This window comes from Ictalurus furcatus, chromosome 9 (assembly GCF_023375685.1).
Source record: "Ictalurus furcatus strain D&B chromosome 9, Billie_1.0, whole genome shotgun sequence".
Taxonomy (NCBI): Eukaryota; Metazoa; Chordata; class Actinopteri; order Siluriformes; family Ictaluridae; genus Ictalurus; species Ictalurus furcatus.
The window spans coordinates 29,308,676-29,330,211 of record NC_071263.1 but is presented as its reverse complement, the minus strand read 5'-3'; the positions used below and the strand labels follow the sequence as shown (position 1 = coordinate 29,330,211).

The window sequence follows — 21,536 nt, the reverse complement described above, 5'->3', positions numbered from 1 at the left end:
CGCAAACTTTCCTCCAGAGCTGAGTAAGGTTAGCTTCTTAGCTAGCACCCCTGCCTCACTGAGAGGATAAAACACCGTCGATACGCGCTTATTCCAAACTGTTAATATATTTTTATATATTCTTTTTCTCACAGACTCGGGATTAGGGATCAGTTCGGCATCGCTGGCCGCAGATACAGCCACTCTCACTGAGTCTGTGTGTGTGTGTGTGTGTGTTCAGACTTCAGGGCGGGATGATCGTGGATGGGGATGTGTACACACTGGGAAGGAGAAAAAAAAGCAACGGGAGTATTTAAAGGCCTGACGTCACCGAGTAGGGCGAACAAAAAAAGTGGGCGGGGCTTATAGAAGGAAGGCGGGGCGTTGATCCTGCTCTAGGGAAAGCCATAAGGGACAACATTGTGGGATGGGCTGGTCTCTCTCTCTCTCTCTCTCTCTCTCAATTCAATTCAAAGCACTTTATTGTCATGACTGTTTATATACAATATTGCCAAAGCAACTATATATAGATAAGACGGGAGAATTAAAAAAATTAATTGAATCGAATAAAATAAAAAAAATGATAATAGGAATAATAATAATAGTAAAAATAGAATGGAAGAAATATTAATAATTGAAAAAATAAGTAAATAAAAATTAAACATAAAGTGACAATATGCAAGGTGCCAGTGTAGGACAAAAGTATAAAGGTTACAATAATTATGTACATTAACGCCATAAAATAAAATAAAATACAGTGAGGTAAATTAGCACCTGCATTTGGACTCCGCCCCCAGTAGCACCTGCATTTGGACTCCACCCCCAGTAGCACCTGCAATTGGTTTGTTTCTGATAGGTTGTAAAACTGTGGTAAGAGCTTAGAGAATTATTCTCTTGTGTTACGGAAGGTATTACAGTGTGCCTCTGTCTCAACCTGTTTGTTTGTTTGTTTACTTTTTATTGTCCCCCTTAGGGGAAACTAGTTTTGCAGCAAAAGGTAACAGACGTACAGACAATACATAATACACAAACAGTATATAATATACATCGCACAAATCATACTTTACATCAGAAATCTACCTATGAAGAGTTCATTAAACCAACCGCCACCAAAACAAAAAAAAAAACCCTTATATCGTTTTGTTCTTCCACCCGGCGCTCTAAAACAACGCCCAGAAGGCAACAATTCAAATTCTTTATATAAAGGATGATCTTATTTCTTAAAATCGAATTTGCCTTATTCAAAACCTGTCTGTGATAAATAAATAGGCTGGTTTTGACTTACTCCTATAACTTTTCCTGCCACCTTAACAAGGCTATTCAACCTATTCCTATTAGTCAGTGTAAGATTGCCAAACCGAGCTACGATACAAAAGCAAAACACTGACCTCACCAGTCTTACAGTCACACACACTCTTTCTTCCTTTGGAAGCCATGTTTGTTTGTGTCTGCCTCTCTCTTTGGCGAGGCCGTGATCACCGAGCCTGGAGTGTGTAAGGATCTGTCTCTGTTCTGTATCTCTGACACTGAAGAGCTATTCTCCCAGCTTGTACTTTCTATTTAGGCCCCAGTAACATTCCAGTTTACATTGGTTTTTACTTTCACTTTCCCAGTGGTCCAGATATGCATTTTTACTAGTTTTTACGATTTGGTTTATTCTAATTTGGTTTAGTTTAGTCGAGCTGGTCTGAAACTGATTGTTAGATGTTGGGGGGTTTGTGCGTTTCAGAGCCAGCTGACCGAGGGAACTGGTTTTAAGGGCTTTGTTTTGAAGTGTATTAGGGGAACTCGATTTAAGATGAGTCCAGAATTTAAACGATCGGTCGTTTTTTGAATATTTAGAAAATCTCTGCCTGACTCAGCTCTGCATGCATTAGTTGGTACTTTGTGGGGTTAGTTGGTACTCTGTGGGATGTTTGTCCCATGTAGAGTAGTCGTCCTGACCGAGCGGGCCCCACACTTCACATCCGTAAAGAGCTATAGGCATAATAATACTGTCAAACATTTAGCACCAAATTGTGACGGGGATGTCTACTTGGGTAAAATTCCCTTTAATAACATAGAAATCTCTTCTTGATCTCTCTCTCGGTCTCTCTATCGCTTTAAAATGTCTCTGTATACAATTTATAACCCCGCCCATTCTGTTCCCATCTTAGTGAATGGGACAGATCTTTCATTTGAAGTTACAGCTCCACAAATTATCACTTTTTAGCAAAATGTCTTCTGAAAGCTTCCATACTTAGTTTATATATATATATATATATATATATATTTTTTCCAGATATCACGCTGATATTCTAACTAGCTAACTATAATATCTAGCTAACTGTTAGCTAACTATTCTAATGTCTAACTATTCCAACTTCTAAATCAACGTGAGTGAACGATGTGACAGCATAAAACGAGGCAGGTAACGCTAGCTAAATTTCATAATTTACAATTTACTTTATACAACTTTATAGCGAACACTCAGAATATCTTTTTTAGGGTCATCCAGTCACTCCTTCACACAACTTCACTGACAGAACGCGTAGCGCACAAAAACCCCTCCCGCATTTCTCCACTCGGATGTGTAGTAGTGAGCGTGAAGTGCAGCCGCGGTATCGAGGTCCCGCCCACACTCCCGCAGAATCGATCGTGAGCACACGCCCCTGAACTTTTCCAACTCGTTATGTCAGTGTGAAATGGACAGTTATGGAAATGTAGAAATGAACGTTAAAGCTCCAGTCTCCTCCTGAAAATCCTGAAAAAGGTTAGTTCAGAGAAGCTGTCAATCATGATGTCACCACCCACCCCCCCCCTGTCCCCCCCGTTTTTATAGCATCAAATAACTAACTAAAATCAAACTTATTTAAAAAACGAACACTTGAACGAACATCAGCGTGATAATAAACTACCTAAAATGACGGAAACGTCTTTGGGAAAAATGTATTTAAAGAGTAATTTAATTGTTTAGTTTGTCGTGTCGTTAGATTACATGGAGAGGGCAGGGTTTATGACCTATACCGCATCCAGCCACCTGGGGGCGATCAAAACCTTCTGGCTTCACTTTTCAGGACTTGTGGCACACTTGGTAGCTCAGCCCGCTCGTTGCCAAATTTAGCTCCGTAGAGTTATTATTGCACCTAGTGGTCATTAATGGTAACTACAACAAGCGTTATTAGAGGACCATAGGGGCACGAATCGTACTGCCCCATGCTCTGGACATTTAACGAGTCTAGTTAAAAATACTTTGTAGCAAAATAATCGGAATGAAATCTACTAAGTGCAAAAGTGTAAGTGCCGAGAGTGAGTCTGAATATCGTAAAGGTACGATAGGGAGATATGATAATGTATATATATATATATATATATATATATATATATATATATATATATATATATATAGCCACAATCGTGTGTTTTTTTGGTTCTCAGATATACAATGAGGTTCGATCACTCTGGTATCTTCCGGCTGCTGAAGATAAACCCACTAAGGGCATGTTCGGTTTCCTAGGGGACACCAAGGAGACACACACACACACACACACACCCTTATCTCTCAGGAAAGCATGGGCTTCAGGTTACTAAAATATCCTGGAACGTTGTGATAAATCTACAGCATGATAACCAACATCACGGATTTCAGTGATATCTTCGAATTTAATGATTATTTCCAGGTATAAAGTTACACAACTTCTCTCTCTGTCATACTTTAAAACATCGTTGGAGTTTTGGGGGTTCGTACGTTCACATTAAATTAAATCTAAATACTAAATATACACTAAATATTCAGAAAAAATAAAATGAAATAATGAACATTTCCCAAACAATAGTAAAGCGGTTAATATCCCGAACAAACGGAAAAGTAATATGATTTAAGAATCAAACTCTCAACGACTATTTAAAAGCAAAATAATTCGGTCGAAGAGGATCAGCTGACAAAAAAATTGCCGTTTACACCCTGCTGTAAAGTAACGCGGAACCGACTCGTTCGCTTTTCGGAGAGGAACTACTTTTTCCGAGTATGTGACTCTCACGAGACCTTCAGGAAAGGGTCACGGAAGCGGAACTCATTTTCACTCCAGCGTTAGGAAGTTCGATTAACAAAGTCTAACACTTTACTGTTTCAGCGTAACGGTTAAGAGTTTTGAATTTCACCGCATGTAGACGCGCATTTCAGACATGTTTAATACAATTCAAAAACCCACTGTGGACTCAAAAATTTCCATCCGCACGTACATGGATATATTTTCGAAACGTTTTTAAAGCCGAACGGAAAGCAAAAAAGGACGAGGCGGAGTTTTAAAGGGTGTGCATGTGATAAAAAGACGAGACAAACCCAAGATTTACACATAACCCTTGAACCACTCTGTAAACAACCGCAGCATGGACAAAGACCCCTGCAATAAAACGCAATACTGATAAGATGAGAATGACTGACACGGCTGGAGAATCTTCTGTCGTTGTGTAATATAATATATTCCGTAAAAATTCACTCACATCAAAGACTTTAAAAAAAAACAAACAAACCCCAAGCTTATTGTCATCTAAAACTAGACGTTTTTCTCCCCAGGTTGGTCTCGGCTAATTCCCACGCCTCCGTCGGCTCTACTCTATCACGCAACCGCGATGATGAAGGCTTACACGTGAATACGTAAGACACGTGAAGCCAACCGGGCGCGTCTTTCCAAACTGCTGCTCGTGCTGCAGCACCGGGCAGCGTAACACCCTGAGAACAGCGCCGTCTGCCCTCTTCCGCATACACGAGCTCGCAAGGCCAGTTTTGCTCTCTTTGCTGGACTGAACGACCGAAACACGTTCTCCCGGTCCTCTCGGAACCTTGAGGAAGCGATGGACGACACTCCGAAGAGAACTTGATCGTGAAGGAACACCGAGCACGCCCAACCCTCGCTGCTTTATGGATTTATGTCCATCCAGGTCGGCTTTACCGTGAAGTTTTGATGCTTGGAGTATTACTCATTCGTAGACGTATAACACGCCTACAGTAGATAGATAGACAGATGGATAGAAAGACAGACAGGGGGCGCACGGTGGTTTAGTGGTCAGCACGTTCGCCTCACACCTCCAGTCGGGGGTTGGATTCCCACCGTGGCCCTGTGTGTGTGGAGGTTGCATGTTCTCCCCGTGCTGCGGGGGTTTCCTCCGGGTACTCCGCTTTCCTCCCCCAGTGAGTGTGTATGTGATTGTACCCTGCGATGGATTGACACACTGTGCAGGGTGTACCCCGCCTTGTGCCCGATGCTCCCTGGGATAGACTCCAGGTTCCCCATGACCCTGAAAAGGATAAGCGGTATAGAAGATGGATGGATGGATGGACAGACAGACAGATATGTAGATGGATAGATAGAAAGATGGATATCTTGGAGGGAGCGAGAGAGAAGTCGTAAGCTTGGAATTTAATGCCCAAGAGTTAAAAGCAACATAGTTATGACCCTAAATAAAAACCCAAATGCAGCCCTGGGTTTGGACTAAAGCCAGACAATTTAAGTGCTTAGTCACGTAGGCTAATAACACACACCGATCAGCCATAACATTAAAACCACAGAGTGGTGAAGTGGAGAACATTGATTGTCTCGTTAATGTGGGACATCTCAAGGTGTGGGATATTTATTAGATAGCTGAAGTCAGTTCTCGAAGTTGACGTGTTGGAAGCAGGAAAAATGGGCGAGCGTAAGGATCCGAGCGACTTCGACAAAGGCCGAATCGTGACGGCTAGACGACCGGTTCAGAGCATCTCCAAAACGTCTTACAGGGTCTGACAGGGTGTTCCGGTGTGCAGGGGTCACTACCTACCAAAAGTGGTCCAAGGAAGGACGAGCGGTGAACCGGAGACAGGCTTATCGATGAGCGAAGGCTAGGACATCTGGTCCGATCGTAATGGAAAAACTACAGTAGCACAAAGTGCTGAAAAACGTTCAAGCTGGATCTGATAGAAAGGAGTCCGAACACAGAGCATCACCGCTTGCTGCGTAACATCAGAACTGGACCATGGAGCAAGAGAAGAAGGTGGGCTCGTCTTATAGAGTCCACGCCTCGGCAGGTCAGAGCTGTTTTGGTGGCACGTATACAATATTAGACAAGTGGTTTTAACGTTATAGCTGATTAGTGTAATATTTATAATATACATCATTATTATATATTATAATGGTTCGCTTTAGCCTATTTATTGTAATATGCACATTTATTAGTGTGTTTATGGTAGACCTGCGATTCCAGCTGTTACAGAAACAACAGACCTGCCAACCACAAAAAAAAAAAAAAGGGATCACTTATACGCTCGGGAAGAGGTGGACGGAAATAACAACTTTCCCAACATGTATCCAATATCCAGTTTTACATAGCGCTCGTCTAACGTTTCTCATAGAACGTGAAACGCTTCAACACGCCGGACGCTTCCCACAGCCGAACCGTTCGCGCCCGAGAGCTAAAACCGAGCGTTTTATCACTCATTTCTAAAGTGTTAAATCCGAGTTTATCGTAGGTCTATTTAATTGGGTTCTCTCCAATTATGTACACTACGTTCACCTCATTTAATTGTTCAATTAACGAGTCAGCGTAACTCGTTTAAAAAGGACAGAAATGCTGCTGCGTTTACTGTCGATGCGACGAGCGGCCATGTTGTTCTGTTTGAGGAAGACCCTCAAGTCCTGAGCTGAGAAAGATTGGGCTTTGATTTGAAAAAGGGGCGGGGCATGTAGTTAGTATTCTAGTTAGAATCACCTGTCCATCATTATGGATTCACGTGTCGATTGGTTCAGCTGCGGTCTTTATTCGAGGAGAAATGTAGATCTATATTGATTTTAAAAAAAACAAAAAACAAAAACAAAGACATCACTGACGTGGAATGAAAGTATTAATTCGACACAAGATTAAACTCTTATATCTAAATAACCCAGTCGAGACACGGTGCAAGTTTACCCTTTCGTTTAATGCGACTTTTTCAAAGCCAGAAATCTTCAAACGGTTCAACGACTTGAAACAAATTAAAAAGTTACAAAACAAACATTGGGGCGAGAAGCAGAGAGTCCTCGCTTGTTCTCCGTTTCTGCACAGTGTGTGTGTGTGTGTTTACTGTATGGATCGTGCACACGGGTGGACAAACGCAGATCTGCGCCCCTAACCAGGAAAAAAAAACAAAAAAAAAAAAAGGAAAAAAAATAGTAATATTTATAAAAAACACTGCGTGAGGTCATGAGAGAGAGAAAAAATCTACACGCTAACTCTCAGTCTCAGAGTTATGATCAGGTGCAGGAGGAAGGAAAGAAGGGAGGAGTTGGGGTGGAAGGGGGAGGGGCGGGGGTGGGCACGGGGCATTTATTTATTTTCTTTACATCATCTTTAGTGGCTGGAGAAACAGATCATGCTGCAAAATTCAACACAAATTTCATCAAAAAAAATAAAATAAAATTAACACCATACCAACATCGTGGGTGAACTCTGAACAATTTGTACACATTCTAAAGCTGAACAAAATGTCGAAAAAAATGAGAGAGAGAGAGAGAGAGAGGACTCAGGACTGGGGCGGGGAAATCTGGGCTTTCCTCATGGAGCGCAGTGCTTTTTCCCTCAGGTGCTTCTCCAGATCATCCAGACTGTCGTCTACTTCACTCTCTGATTCCTTCAGGAAAGGTAGCATTAATTAAATTCTGATTTTACAAACACTGACCACAAACAAACCAACAGGTCACCACGTCTGATCCGCACGAGATCTTCTTAAGCAGTATTAGACGTCTAATCACACCACTAACGTATGTGGCTGGTACGGTTACGTCACCCTCCATTAATATTGGCACCCTTGGTAAACATGAGCAAGAGCAAAAAGGCTGTGAAAAATTGTCTATTGTTTAACATTTTGATTAAAAAAAACCAAAAAACAAATAAATTCACATTTCCTATTTAACAAAGATTTTTTTCCCCCGGATAAACCTGTGTTGTGTTTGCGATTGTTTGATCTCCATGAGAGCGGAGTATTTTTGTGAATTCTTTTTAAACAAAAAGATTAAACAATAAAGACAAATTTTCACAGCCTTCTTCGCTCATATTTAACAAGGGTGCCAATATTAATGGAGAGCATTGGGTATATTTGCTAATCTTTCAGGTTTAGCTTTAGAAGCTGTACAAGTGTGTGTGTGTGTAAGCGTGAACGAAGGTTTCAGCGGATCAGAAGAGCACACTTCACCTTTTTCTGATCGGATTCGTGCTCTTCCTCCACCCGAGCGTTTTCCTGTCCGTCCCCCGGCGCTGCGGCGGCGCTCTTCTCCTTCTTGTGTTTCTTGTGCTTCTTGTGCTTCTTGTCCTTCTTGTGTTTCTTCTCCTTCTTTTTCTTCTTTTTCTTGCCGACATCAACATCAGAGTTCTAAACAATTATTACACAGAGAGAGAGAGAGAGAGAGACAGAGAGAGAGAGAGAGACAGAGAGAGAGACATGAATCACTGTAGTCATGAATTCCCCACATTAGGACAGGGTTACTAAACTGTACACAGGTGTGGCTCGAGCCTGAACAGTTCTGTAATATAATAAACACCAGGTGATAAACAGCAATAAACGTGCTATATTTAGCGTTTTTATTTCTGGCTTGAAACAGAAATAAAACACACAACTCAGAGGTTGAACTTAATTCGATCAAATTACTAGAAACACTCAATAACTGATTTGGAGTAAGCCATGAGCGCAGAGTTCAGGAGTTAGGCAGAAAACTTGTTTATTTATTAGTGTTATGCAGAAGGAAAACGTCTCATTAGCATATACAGGAAATGATCTGCCACCGGTCCTCTTTTATTTACACTGTGGACTGACGAGAGAAGACACGCACAGACATGAATACTGTAATAATAAAACAAAAAGGTTTTATATTTGCCGTTTACTTCCCGGGGGCCGTACTAAGGTTGCACATGTGGGCGGGGCCTACCTTGTTGGGCGAGGGGCTTGGCGAGGCGCTGCTGGCCTTCTTGGCCGGGGGTGGAGGAGGAGGGGGAGGAGCAGGAGAGCCGCTGGCCGAGCGGGCGGGAGAAGGAGACGGGGACGCAGACGCCGGAGCCGGCCGCTTGAGAGACCCGGAAGCTGCCGCCGAGGATGCTGGGAAACGATCGGGAGAGGCAGAGCGCGAACGAGAGGACTGTCTTCTCATTGGCCGTGGACTCTGAGACCCTCTGAGAAAAAGGAAAAGGGAGGGAGAGAGAGAGATTTAGAGTTTATGGTTTCTTTTGGTTTTCAGTCTGGTTTCTGGTATTTGATGATTACAGACAGATCATCCATGTCCACTCTTGGCCACTCCCCCAAATTCACTAAAGGACTTGACCGCGGCTTACATTCGCAAATTCAGCATTTGAATTCCGACTTATACGATGGATTCCGACGAAACCTGCTCACCTCTGTGTCTTACGTGGCTCAGGTGTACGCGACACCCTGCGGATGGCTCTGCCGTGAGCGGGAGACTGTCCGCGCCGCTGCGGAGACGACCCCGCAGGCGGGTATCTGCTCTGAGGGCTGCCCTGGCGTCCTGAGGAGGACATGGGTGGGCTGCGGCGTGAGCGTGGAGGGGGGGAGGAAGATGAGCGAGGACTGCTGCGCTTCGGAGGAGCGGGCGAAGGAGAAGGGCGTCTCTTGTGAGTGGGAAGAGGCGAGGGGCTGTAGCGACGCTGGATGGGCGGGGAATAGCGGCGAGGAGGGGGCGAGGGCGACCTGTAAAAAAACAAAACAAAAAACGGTGCATAACACGGATTAACTTTTAGGCTCGGAGAAAAAGGCGCACATCGAGTTGACCGTGTGAGTTCGGGATACAGGAATATTCGCTCAACAACAACAAAGGGCTTGTTATACCTGCGTCTGGGTGGAGGTGACGGTGAGCGACGGCGTCTGGGTGAAGGCGAGCGGTGACGTCGAGGAGACGGAGAACGTCTCTTTCTGCATTAAAAACAAACAAACAAACAAACAAACAAACAAACAAATAAATAAAGAGGGTTAATCGTGTTCTCTGAACACTAAATGTCCAACTACCGAGGACAAACCAGGTGCTGTGATGTCATACCTCGGTGACGCATCCCTGTGCCGTCTCCTAGGTGACATGGGTGAGTGACTCCGCCTCCTCCTGATGTCGCCGTTCCTTGCTGGTGGCCCTCTGCCTGGCCTCCTCGGCCCTTCATCCTCTGAGGATGAGGAGGATGATCCGGTCTCTAAAAAAAAAAAAAACCAAAACCAAACATTACTACCCTGCACCAAATCTTCTAGTAGAATAGAATATAATAGACTGAGGATGGAAAAAAACAAAAAACACCTGAAGAGGACTGCTGATTCTGTCTGCGATACTGCCGTCGCTGCTGGACCGAATCGACCGGTGCCCCTTTCCCCAACTTATCCTCCTCTGAAACACAGCAGAGGGATCTCGTCAGTCCACACACACACACACGACAGACCTTCTTTAGATTTTCTGCCAAATTATTCCTTACGATGAGCGCCATCAAGTCTGAAGCGCGTTAAAACACAAACGTGTATAAACAACCAATCAATTACACACACACACCTGATTCTGATAGGTCTGATCGTCTGGGTTTAGGAGCAGGAGACGGCGACTCGTTTCTTCCAGCGGGTCGCCGATTTGAACCTGAAAATCACAAAGAAAAAAGTTTCAGAAAGTAAATAACTTTAATTAATACGTTAATTGATGACAGGAATTTAATCAGATGCTTTTTAGGGAATAAGATCCACAAAAAAAAAAACAAACAAGTCATGATGACCAAAACATCATCAGCTGTCAATATGTGTGTGTGTGTGAGAAATGTACCTGAGGGGCTGCGGCGCCTCCCGCTGGGGCTGGAGGACGTGTCAGTGCGGCGTGGTTGTTTCCTGGGCGGCGTGACGGAGCTGCGTTTAGCGGGCCTCTTATGAGGCGAGCGCGAGGACGAGCTGCCTGAAGACGAGCGAGAACGTGAACGCCGCCTGGCGGAGAGAGACAGAGGACGGCACGGGGTCAGACAAACACGACGTACGCAGACTATATACAAAACACCCCGTTTAACCACAGCTCTGTATACATACTCGTTAATGACAACAGTGAAATACTGATTTAGACACGTATTTACGCTTCACTACCACAAATATGCAGAAACAGATAGACACACACACACACACACACCATATATTCATTAGCTTAAGTTTTCAGGTTGTTAAATCCTATGTACCATTAGACAATATACATTTTAACCATCTTAACGTTCTAATTTCGGCAGAATTAAAATCGATATCTAGTCTTCAAAGTGAGATTCAAAGGGGACGTACCTGCGGGCAGGTGAGCGGCTGCGCCTGTGTCTGGAAGGAGGTGGCCGTCTCGGAGGACTCCTGCGTCGGGGGGAGACGCGTCTCCTTGGACTTGGTTTGCGCCGGGGCGAGTACGTCCTGCGATGAGAAGGTAACTGTACATTACCGAGGGCGAGTATACACACGCTGAAGCGTACAGGTTCGAGTCACATGAACACACACAAACACACACACAGGTCCTACTTGAAGCGCAAGCCACAGTTTACCGAGAGCGTGACCGGTGGCGTCGCCGGGGGCGGGGCGAGCGAGACCGCGTTCGATGGCGTGGACGATCTCGCCGTCCATCTTTCTCCCGGTCCCGTTCTTTCGGATCTCTCGGCTTCGGTTTGTCCTCTGCCTTTGCGGGTTTCTCCGGAGACGCGTCCTTGGGAACCTCAGACACCGAATCCGGTTTTGCGTCGTTCGCCAAATCACTGGACAGGAAGTGAAAAGTGCCGTGAGATTTATTGTTATTATTATAATTCCCTGGTTTTAACAAGCTGTGTAGGACGCTAGGACTGAAACAGATGCGTTTAAACGCCTGAATAAATTAAAAACATCTCCATTCACAATCACCTGGTAGAGGAAGCCTCCAGGACCAGCGGTTCTGGTTTGGAGCTCTCTGATTGGTCGGGCTCTGGCTGGGGCTCGGGTTTTTGGCTGGGTGGACTGGGCAGGGGCAGAGCTGGTGGGCTGGGATTGCGTCGAGGCGAGCGAGAGTGGCTGCGTTTCCTTTCGCGCTTTGCCGGTGAACGAGATTTTCTCCTGGAGTCAAAAAAAGATCTGAGGAAAGGTCTGAGGGCAAGCCGTGATTAATAGAATATAATATTAATTTTATTATATGTTAGGAACCCTAAAAAAAACAACCCAAGCACCTATTATTGAAACTTACCGCTTGGGACTCCTGTTCTGAGCTTTCTCTTTGCTCTCTCTGTCTTTCTTATCTTCGTCTACCTTTTTCAGAACTGCCAGAGACTCCTGTTCAGGAAGACAAAAACAAAGGTTGATAATGAAGCGGTACGAGAGCGGCCTCTAGAGGCGAAATAAAAACCACCACTGACTAATTCTGTTGAGAAGTGTCTCTCAGTCATTTTGGATGTCTCGATTTTTATTTGTTATCCGGAGCGTTACTTCTTGGTTCGGTTTGGACCTATATATTCATATTTATTAACAGTTAATATTCAGTAACAGTACACTTAGTACCGTTTATTTCTCTAAGACAGTTTTACAAATATTTCACTCTGAGCGTTACGTTTTTACTCGGTATCGATTTTTAAAACTATCGGTTGATCAATCGGTTATCGGTAAAATCCACCATTGCTCCACCTCCAACACTCAGAACTCACAGCTGCAGATCTGATGCATAGACGAGGCAAGTGACTATTAACTGTGCGGTTTGCTAAAATGGCAGCCCTGGCCGGTCCTCCACGATCACTAGCTAATATAACCCTGCGTTCACATCACCAAGCTGTCATTTTCTATATGCGTTTGCGACAAACTCAACTTTAGGCAAAATTAAGAATGACGCAGTATAGCGACGGATCCGAACGACTGCCTCGGAGCAGTACGACACCTTTTCGGTTTCGAGATCACAACTTCAGTTCCTACCTGCAGTTAGTTCCAATTTACACTTTGACTGATTGAAAAACTTAGTCTGGTCTTATCCTAAACTACACAACCTCTCGTTAAACGTGTATGGAGACGTCACGGAGAAAAATAAAGCTCGGAAAGAACTAGCCGAGATCGTTGGCATCTTTAGTGTTTTTTTTGTTTTTTTTAAATAGCCAGTAGAGGATAATTCGTATAAAGCGTGTTGCTACTTTGCCAAGACGACGCCTGTCCATCAAATCTCTGACCTGTCTGAGCTTGATCTCCTCTTTCTTCTGCTCGAGAAAGGCGGACGGGATCCCGGCGATGTTCTCCTGGGCGCTCAGCAGCAGGGGCCAGAGGTCCTTCATGAACTCACGTGCGTTCTTCCCGTTCAGGAAACCGGTCAAGTTAATCTGCATCATCTTAGCGTCCGGATTCTACAACACACACATCGAGGACGGAGGGAGAGAGAGATAGACAGACAGAGAGAGAGAGAGAGAAGAGCAGTGGGGGGGAGAAGCTTAATACAGAGACAGGAAATGAGAGCACAGAACAGAAAGGATGGGCTCTGATTGGTCAAACCTAACACTTAATACCAAATTCCTAAACACAAACCTAGTATTTATTTACAATAAAAGGTGCTTGCTGGTGTCTTTCTAAAACTCTGGATTTGATCGTTATTGAATCTTGGATTCCAGAAGACTTTAAAGTCTTGATTAGTCAAAAACATGCATTACTTCTGGTTTCTGGTCTTAAATAAATAAATAAATAAATAAATAAATAAATAAATAAATAAAGAGCCCTCCTTGTAGAGAGAAAAACAAAAACAAAAAACCAGAACAGACATGATAATGAGACCAGAACTCCTTGCACTGCAAGACAGGTGAAAAGCTCTGCCCCGCCCTCCCTCTACCTCCCCTAACTGCTGTGACACAGCAACAATAAATCCACAATACACAATTTGAGTGTGTCAAAAAAAAACCCCAAAGAGCCAAAGTACAGTCCGGATGTCTTCAGTGTGTGCGCATCCTCGGGGGTAGTGGGGACTGGAGCGCCCGCCGCTCCCGCACAGACAGGGACGCTCCGTTTGGCTCGCTTCCGCCTCCCTACTGCTTGTGACTCAACCACCTTGAGTATAATGTTATATCACTTATCTAAATTGCAAGAGACGAACAAGCAATAATGAGTACACAGGGCATGGAAAAAAAAAGTTTTCTTTCTTTCTTTCTTTACTTTTTTTCTTTCATTCATTAAAGTCAGAACTAATTCAAGAGCAGAAATATAGATAGATAGATAGATAGATAGATAGATAAATAAATAGATAGATAAAATATCATCTTGGGTATTTAAACCTTCACTAATCGTGAACGACTCAGTAATAACCTATTTACTGCTGCTTCTCCATTTCAACCTGCGTCCTTGTTAAAAGGCTGAACCAAGCTCACGAAACCTTTTCCTAAACCCCCATCGCCCTCCTCCTGCACACGGCTTTACGGAGAGGAACAACTTACCGGTGGCTGACTAATCCACAGCCATGTTTCCATCCATGAGATTAAAAAAAATATAAATTTTTTAAATCATCTAATTTTCCTAAATGTTAATATATTTAAACCACAGCGCTGCTGAATCCTGGATTTCAATTTCATCAGAAGGCGCTGATTCACGGTCGTTTATATTAACGCGCTCATTCTAATGCGTTATCGTTTCATTAGCAACCGAAGAGGTGTTTATTAAAACATTCGTGGAAGGAGTCTCCAGTGTCAGCGCTTTGTAGCGGTAAAGCTGGAAATTTTTTAAACCTCTTCAGGACCGAGGAGTTTACGCCTTTTTTGCGGGGGGTTTTTTTTGTGCAACTTTTTCCTTTACGGAGACGTTTGTTTAACACTCGTGGAAGGAGTCTCCGGTGCCAGAGCTGTAAGCAAGTTTTCCGGTTAACATGACAAGCTGTGTTTTTTTTGTCTTATAAACGTCAAAAGAGATGTTTCATGCAACATTAAATGCACCTATAAATGGATAAAAAGCACAACGTGACACTCTTTAAGAAATATAATGGAATTCTTGCCAAGTTGTTGGGGGAGATATATATATATATATATATAAAAAATATGGGGAATTAAAACACTGTGGGGGCCTGCTGTTATAAGAAAATCAACTTCAGGATGGAAACCGGGACTCCATTTCATCACACATCCCAGGTGTTGATTATTTTCCGATAACGGCGCACCGCCAAGTGTTCGCCAAGGTCAGCCTGAACCCGATTCTAATCAGCGTAAATGTTTCCCAATGAGAGAAAGACTCCGAAATGTTTGATAAGGCAGAACATGGGATAATTATTAGAGACGGCATGATGACGCCACTTCTTTTCTGACACCGAGACCTATGACGCTGTTTTCTTTAACACCCCTATCAAATCAAAATGGACGTCTTGCGTCTTTTAGTATGAACGGGTTAGCCGTACGGTTGCCTATAAGCTAGTGTTGCTCCAAAAAAAGGACAAAAACTTGCATTTAGAAGATTCAAAACATACTTCCTCTCTCTCGCCGATACGGATCGACAATTTCGAGGACATCATTCTGCGCTTCGGCTTCTCGTCAGATTTTCTGTCCAATCAGAGGCACTATAGAATCTGAAGTGTCCCGCCTCCGACGTTAGATTGAATCCACGTGAAGTACGACTCAGCCAGGGCTGTGAGGTAAGCTAAACCTTATTGGATAACTAAAAAAGGGGGAGGAGCCACTCGATATGTCCCGCCCTGACTTCCTGTTTCAGCGGAAATTACAGCGACACATTGAATAACCCCGCACGTTCGTTACAAGGCGCTTCACAGGGACTGTAAAAACTACTAACTTTTAAAATGCACTTGTATGGCAAGTATAATACAATAAAAATATATTAAACAGTATCTTATATATATATATATAAAAAAAAAACACTGCCACTTTCAAAACTAAAATTCTTTTCCAAATCGAATTCCACACTTTGCCGTTTGTTGTAGGATCTGACATCCGATACGTTTCCTCTGATATTTTGTTGGTCTGATACTGCCAATCAGATCTGTGCCGTCTCTAATAATTTCATTCATCACTTTTTTTGTGCGTTAAAACACCTTGATGGAAACATTGCTTGTGAACCTAAAAGCAACGCTTGGACTAAAATGTCCAATATTTTATTGGACATTTAAAAAAAAAAAAAAAAAATTCCAATATTTTAAAGAAAAGAAAGAAAAAACCCCACATAATTCTGTTTTGTACAATATAAAAACAGACGTGTCGAAGCATTATAAGAAATATTTATGAAAGTAAAGAGACAAAAGGTATATAAAATAAAGTAAAAAAAAATTTATCATACAAGAATGATTGTTTAGATCAGTTTTCTGGAATTTATTTATTTTTAAAGAGAAGGATCCAAGTGAATAAACTTGATGTTTCACGTTCTCTTGAACGAAAAGGGTAAAAAAAAAAAAAAAACAATAAATATATTTAAATTATATACACGTTACGCATATTTAACACATTTTTGAGATTTAAATTTTTGGGGGTCTGTATTTATGGATTCAGAATTTGTTTTTAAATCTCCAAACTTTCCTCTAGCAATTTAATAATAATAATTAATAAATAAATAAATAAATAAATAAATAAATAAATAAATAAATAAATAAATGGGGGGGGGGGGGAATACAGAATATAAATTATATATCAGAACAATTGCATTCAAACCAAACCCGTTATTTCCACTTCAATCATATTTGTCTCTTCTTCTTTTCTTTTTTTTTTTAATATATAAACACTTCCATAGATATTCCTCATATAAAAAAGGTACTTAAAAATCTGCATCATTAATCCCATTACCTTATCACTATAGATGTTTACAGGCTTTTTATTTTTAAATCAAATTTCAAGCCTGGAAATAAAGAGAATTTAAAAAAAAAAAAAAAAACTGACACGATTCATCACTGATATAATGCCAAGCCCTGATCGAAAACTCACCTCAAAGACACAAAGCTCATGATGAAGGGGTTGGACTTGGGGTTCAGCGAGACTTTGGGCTCAGCTGAGATCTAATTAGGTGTTGGTGCTATACTTCAGTTGCAAGGAATAACATCCATATTGGTTCAGGCCTTTTAAATCATAAATCACATCATCATTAGAAACAAAGTGCCGGTCAGAAGACACGCTGATACACATCACAGCATCTTGAGAAAGTACCATACCATTTCTTTACCCAGTGCTAGCACAAAATAAATCGTGCTTCTGACGTTTTTTTTTTTTGTGTCTGGTTACAGCAAACGTTTTTATTAATTTTTTTTTAGTTAATTTAATGTCTGATTTCTGACGCATTCACTCTTCTCCAAAAAGCCTGGCACATATCCGAGTACAAAAAGAAAGAAAGAAGAAGAAGAAGAAGAGAAACAGGGAAATGGAAACAGACGGATACCTTCTCCTCCAGCTGGTTGAAGACGAACTCGACGACGACGTCGTCCTCGAAGCCGAGGATCTCCGTGACGCGCTGCGTGATCCACGGCTTGATGACCTCCAGGTTTACTTTGGTCATGTCCACCTGTGATTAGATTTGTCCAAAAACAAACCATTTAAACAAACAATGTTTGAAATACTACGGGCGCTAAATAAAGCGCCTTGCGAAAGCTTTCAACCCCCCTGGAATTAACGAACGATAAATAAAACGCACATTCTTCCCGTCAGTATTCGTTTTTCCTCTTATGGTGAATTTTCAAAAAGTCAAAATTAATTCCTGGTCAGCAAGGATTTTAAACCTTTGCTCAAGAAGAATCGCATGAAAGCTTCGGCGATGATACCAAGATCCGAAACTTAATGCGCAATACCTCAACTAACACCATCGCTACAGTGAAGCGTGGTGGTGGCGGCGGCATCATGCTCTGGGGACACTTGCTTTACATCATCAGAACCTGGGCTTCTTGACAAACGTGAAAGAACAGATGGAGCATAATACAGGGGGATCTTATAAGCTTCATTCTGCTAAAAAGTTGAAGAAACTTCACCTTACAGCCGGACGATTACCCAAAACACAAGGCCAAAGTAATGCAAGGGAGGTTAAAAACAAAAAGTTCAACGTTCCACAGTCAAAGTCAGGATCTCCATCCCGTTTGTAGAGAAACTTGAGTCTCGACAAACTTCCAACCTGAAGAACCTGGAGCAAATTCACCAGTAGGAATTGGTGAGCTGGTAGGAACTTCACCGACCCAAACACAATTACAGCTGTTACTGCAGCAAAATCTGGTTCTACCAAGTACTAATCGGAAGGGGGTGAATACTTATAAGGGGTTCAATCGCAAAGTGCTGAAACCCTATTGTTTTTGTAGAGAATTATTATTATTATTATTATTAGTATTTTTCTAAGTTAAAACTGATTGTGCAGACCAACGCGTAAGGCCTAGAGACTTGAAACTTTGAGGGATGGTAGTACTCCTCCAGTCTACAATGGCACAAAGTCTCACCCCGATTGGCCACACGTTGGTGCTACGGTCATAAAATTTTTTATTAAATTGAAGAGCGCAAAAATGGGCGTAAATTTTGAACCGTTTTGACTCAAGGCGTCATATCACTGGCTCGAGGCGAACAAAACGTATATTCCGCCATTTTTGTTTTGTTGAAAAACCTACTTTTGCGAACACCAAATTTTGATAGGCGAAACCGTTCGCGTATGACGCGTCAACAAATACGCCAGCGAGCGCACCATAATGAATCTCTGCAACGCTTTGGCGTACTGATGATAAACTTGGTGCGTCTTACAGCAAGCATGACCTGAGGGTATGTCAGCCGTTTCAGAACAGCGCCATCTACTGGTCACGAGATATGAAAATTTGTTATTTTTGCTCATAATATCTGTAAAAGTTGTCCTAAAATCATGGTGGTGGTATCGTTAGATTCACTGAGGCATACCGGTTCGAATGATATCCAACTTTTACTATGTCGGCCATTTGAATGGCAATAACAGGGTCATTTAATAACATGGGCATGAAGAAGTGTACCCAACAGCCTATCATTCCTTATGATACTACAGATGCTTGCAAAAGTCTAGAGATCGTGTAAATTGGTAGCACTATAACAGCTATAAACGTTAATAAAAATTTCTACGGTACGTTACCAGAAATCGCTGAAAATGGTCTTTTTCCTCTCCAATTTATGTGCTTACATCCTTACTAAATAATACACATCTCTTTACCCATGCACTTAAAGGTCTTAAAGTGCTTTAACACAGAACTGTCACTCGCAGCTAGATTTCTTATTAAAAGATCTCCCGACAAATAATACCTTTCGACTTTGAAAATGTACTTTAAGAGCAGAATGGTTCACAATATTATATATATATAAAAACTGGCTAAACAATTGGTTTAAGATGACTGAAGGGGGTCTACAAGAGACGATCACACAGCCGGGTCAATTCATACCTTTTTCTCCAGACATTCTGCAAACTTCAGCTGCTTCAGCAACTTCTTATGCTTGTTACTGAATCGGTTGTCCTGCTCCGCGCTGGTGCCCTGCAAAACCAAAGGCGCCGTTAATTATTAACACCGAACCGAGTCAAAATCAAACTGAACACTGAAAACTAATAGCGAGAGAGAGAGAGGTGGACAGAGAGAAATAAAAGGAGGTCAGAATTGTATTCCTCTTACACCATAGCAAATTTACCAGCAATTACCATCTTATTTATTTATTAAACAGTGACGCATTGTATTTTTTTTGTCCGTCTATAGCTACATCTAAAATCGTGTAACAGTCATTCCCCTGTAATATAATCAGGTCCTAACTGTCAATGTCTTCTTTAAATAAGCTCAGAAAAGGAGATTCCAGCGACGAAATAAGCGGACATCATGTTATATTTGGCATTTTAATGGAAGACAAAAAAATAAAGCAGAATGTTATTCAATAATTTATTGCTTATGGGATTTTTTTTTTTTATATGCAAGACCCTACCCTGGGTTACTGTCTAAAAACAAAAAACTTTATTTTCAAATCACTCAAAATCTTTTTTCCAGTTTTAACAGTTTCTGAAAAGCCCTAGAGTGTAATTAATGCACTGGGGGGTGTCACATGACATGCCATTTTAAATAATTAAAAAAAAAATTTGTTGGATGTGAAATAATTGATGTATGAAAGAGTTAAATAGCACACAAAAGTGTCACAGATTCGGGGCCGTCTCTGTCGTCTTTAATTAACCTCTGAGAACGTTATTTCATTTATTTAATTAAAATATGTCATTTATATATATATATATATATATATATATATATATATATATATATATATATATATATATTTTAAGCTGACATCTTTAAATAATCCATTCTGACATTTCCACCATGTGTCCCATTGCAACACAGCTAAACCCTGCGAATAACGCGAAATAAACCAACATAATTAACCTCACGAAACGTGGCTATTCGTCAAAATATGCTGTCTAGTTAAAATCACGTATTATATATAAAATAAATAAATGATATAGGGTTAGTTACACAACAAAACTCTTTAAGAACTCTCATACATGCAGCTAGTTAGCATAACACGACGCTAAGGTAAAAACCTAACGATTAAGTTACTTTTTTATCCTTTAAACATTATTTAATTATTTTTTTTAGCATGCACACATACGTCGTATAATTTCCATATAGTTTAGGTTTATAACACCAGGTGTTTATATTGAAATAATTTACAGAAAACAGGCCTAGGGTAAGTGCAATGCTAATGCCTCGCGCACTTATCCGCCATTTTGTCTAACCTGCTCATTACTACAGGTTTGTAAATACAGCACGGGGTACAAAATGCAGATTATAAGATTCACAAATCACATAATCCGGTCACAAACACATAAACATATCATTCTAAAAAATTCTGAAATATGATAAAAGTGTTACTTACGCGGAAAAACCCCGCGTCCATTTTATAACCGTGGGCAAAACGAACGTCGGTCCGTGTAAAGACAAGCTAAGGAATCCCACAATCCACCGCGGCGCCTCTCAGCTCGTTCTTCTCTCTTCACTTCCGGATGGAGGGGTTTGTGTGATGACGTCATCAACCTGCGCCGAGGCGGCATCGCTATGATCCAATTCATAACCCTTTTTTTCTTTCTTTTTTCTTCTATACATTTATGTCAAAACAGTGCAACAAGCAACAATAATGTTCAATAGTTTCATGCGAATGTAATAAAAAATAAATGACAAAATTAACAACAATAACACGAATAAGCATAGAATACTGTTTGAGTTGAAATGGAAACCATTTTAAGGCACAGCAGTTTGTATAGAATATATTGATAAAGTGTAATCAATATGTGTAACTAGCATTTGGATATGTTAATAAAGGACTGACAATATGTATAACCAACATTTAGAATTATTACTTGGAAGTATAATCTAATAATCAATATTAGTCAACAAGCATAATCTATATGTATAATCCATATTTAGAAGCATAATGTAAAACCATAGAACAGTTTTGAATCAAGTGATATTCTAAGTGTGTACTGAGTTAGAGGAATTCTGTCTTACTGCACGGTAGATGTTTTTTCTGTATCGTCCTGTACCCTTCTGCACAGCAATAAATTAGCATTAGACATTCGCTGAAACTGTTTTCCAATTAAGACCACTTTGAAGTTTGCAAACCAGTATCGGGCTGAGATCAGGCCTAAAAGTATT

General features: G+C 41.4%; 1 protein-coding gene across 4 annotated transcripts; it reads right to left on the bottom strand.

Moving 5' to 3' along the window:
* Window positions 1-6,891: 6,891 nt before the first annotated feature.
* Window positions 6,892-20,905, bottom strand: srrm1 (serine/arginine repetitive matrix 1). 4 transcript variants are annotated; one of them, XM_053632957.1, is made up of 17 exons: window positions 20,761-20,905; window positions 19,293-19,382; window positions 17,300-17,422; window positions 13,132-13,302; window positions 12,168-12,253; window positions 11,852-12,070; window positions 11,503-11,709; window positions 11,258-11,374; window positions 10,764-10,918; window positions 10,503-10,583; window positions 10,257-10,343; window positions 10,011-10,155; window positions 9,803-9,886; window positions 9,353-9,664; window positions 8,892-9,132; window positions 8,162-8,338; window positions 6,892-7,600 (listed from the first exon to the last, which is right to left on the bottom strand). In XM_053632957.1, exons 1-17 carry the CDS (start codon window positions 20,779-20,781, stop codon window positions 7,493-7,495), a joined length of 2,424 nt encoding a protein of 807 aa, XP_053488932.1. In that variant the 5' UTR covers window positions 20,782-20,905; the 3' UTR covers window positions 6,892-7,492. The 4 variants fall into 4 exon arrangements, with proteins under 4 accessions (XP_053488932.1, XP_053488934.1, XP_053488933.1 ...); XM_053632959.1 differs by having other exon boundaries at window positions 6,892-7,593; XM_053632958.1 differs by having other exon boundaries at window positions 11,852-12,040.
* Between the last annotated feature and the right edge of the window lie 631 nt (window positions 20,906-21,536).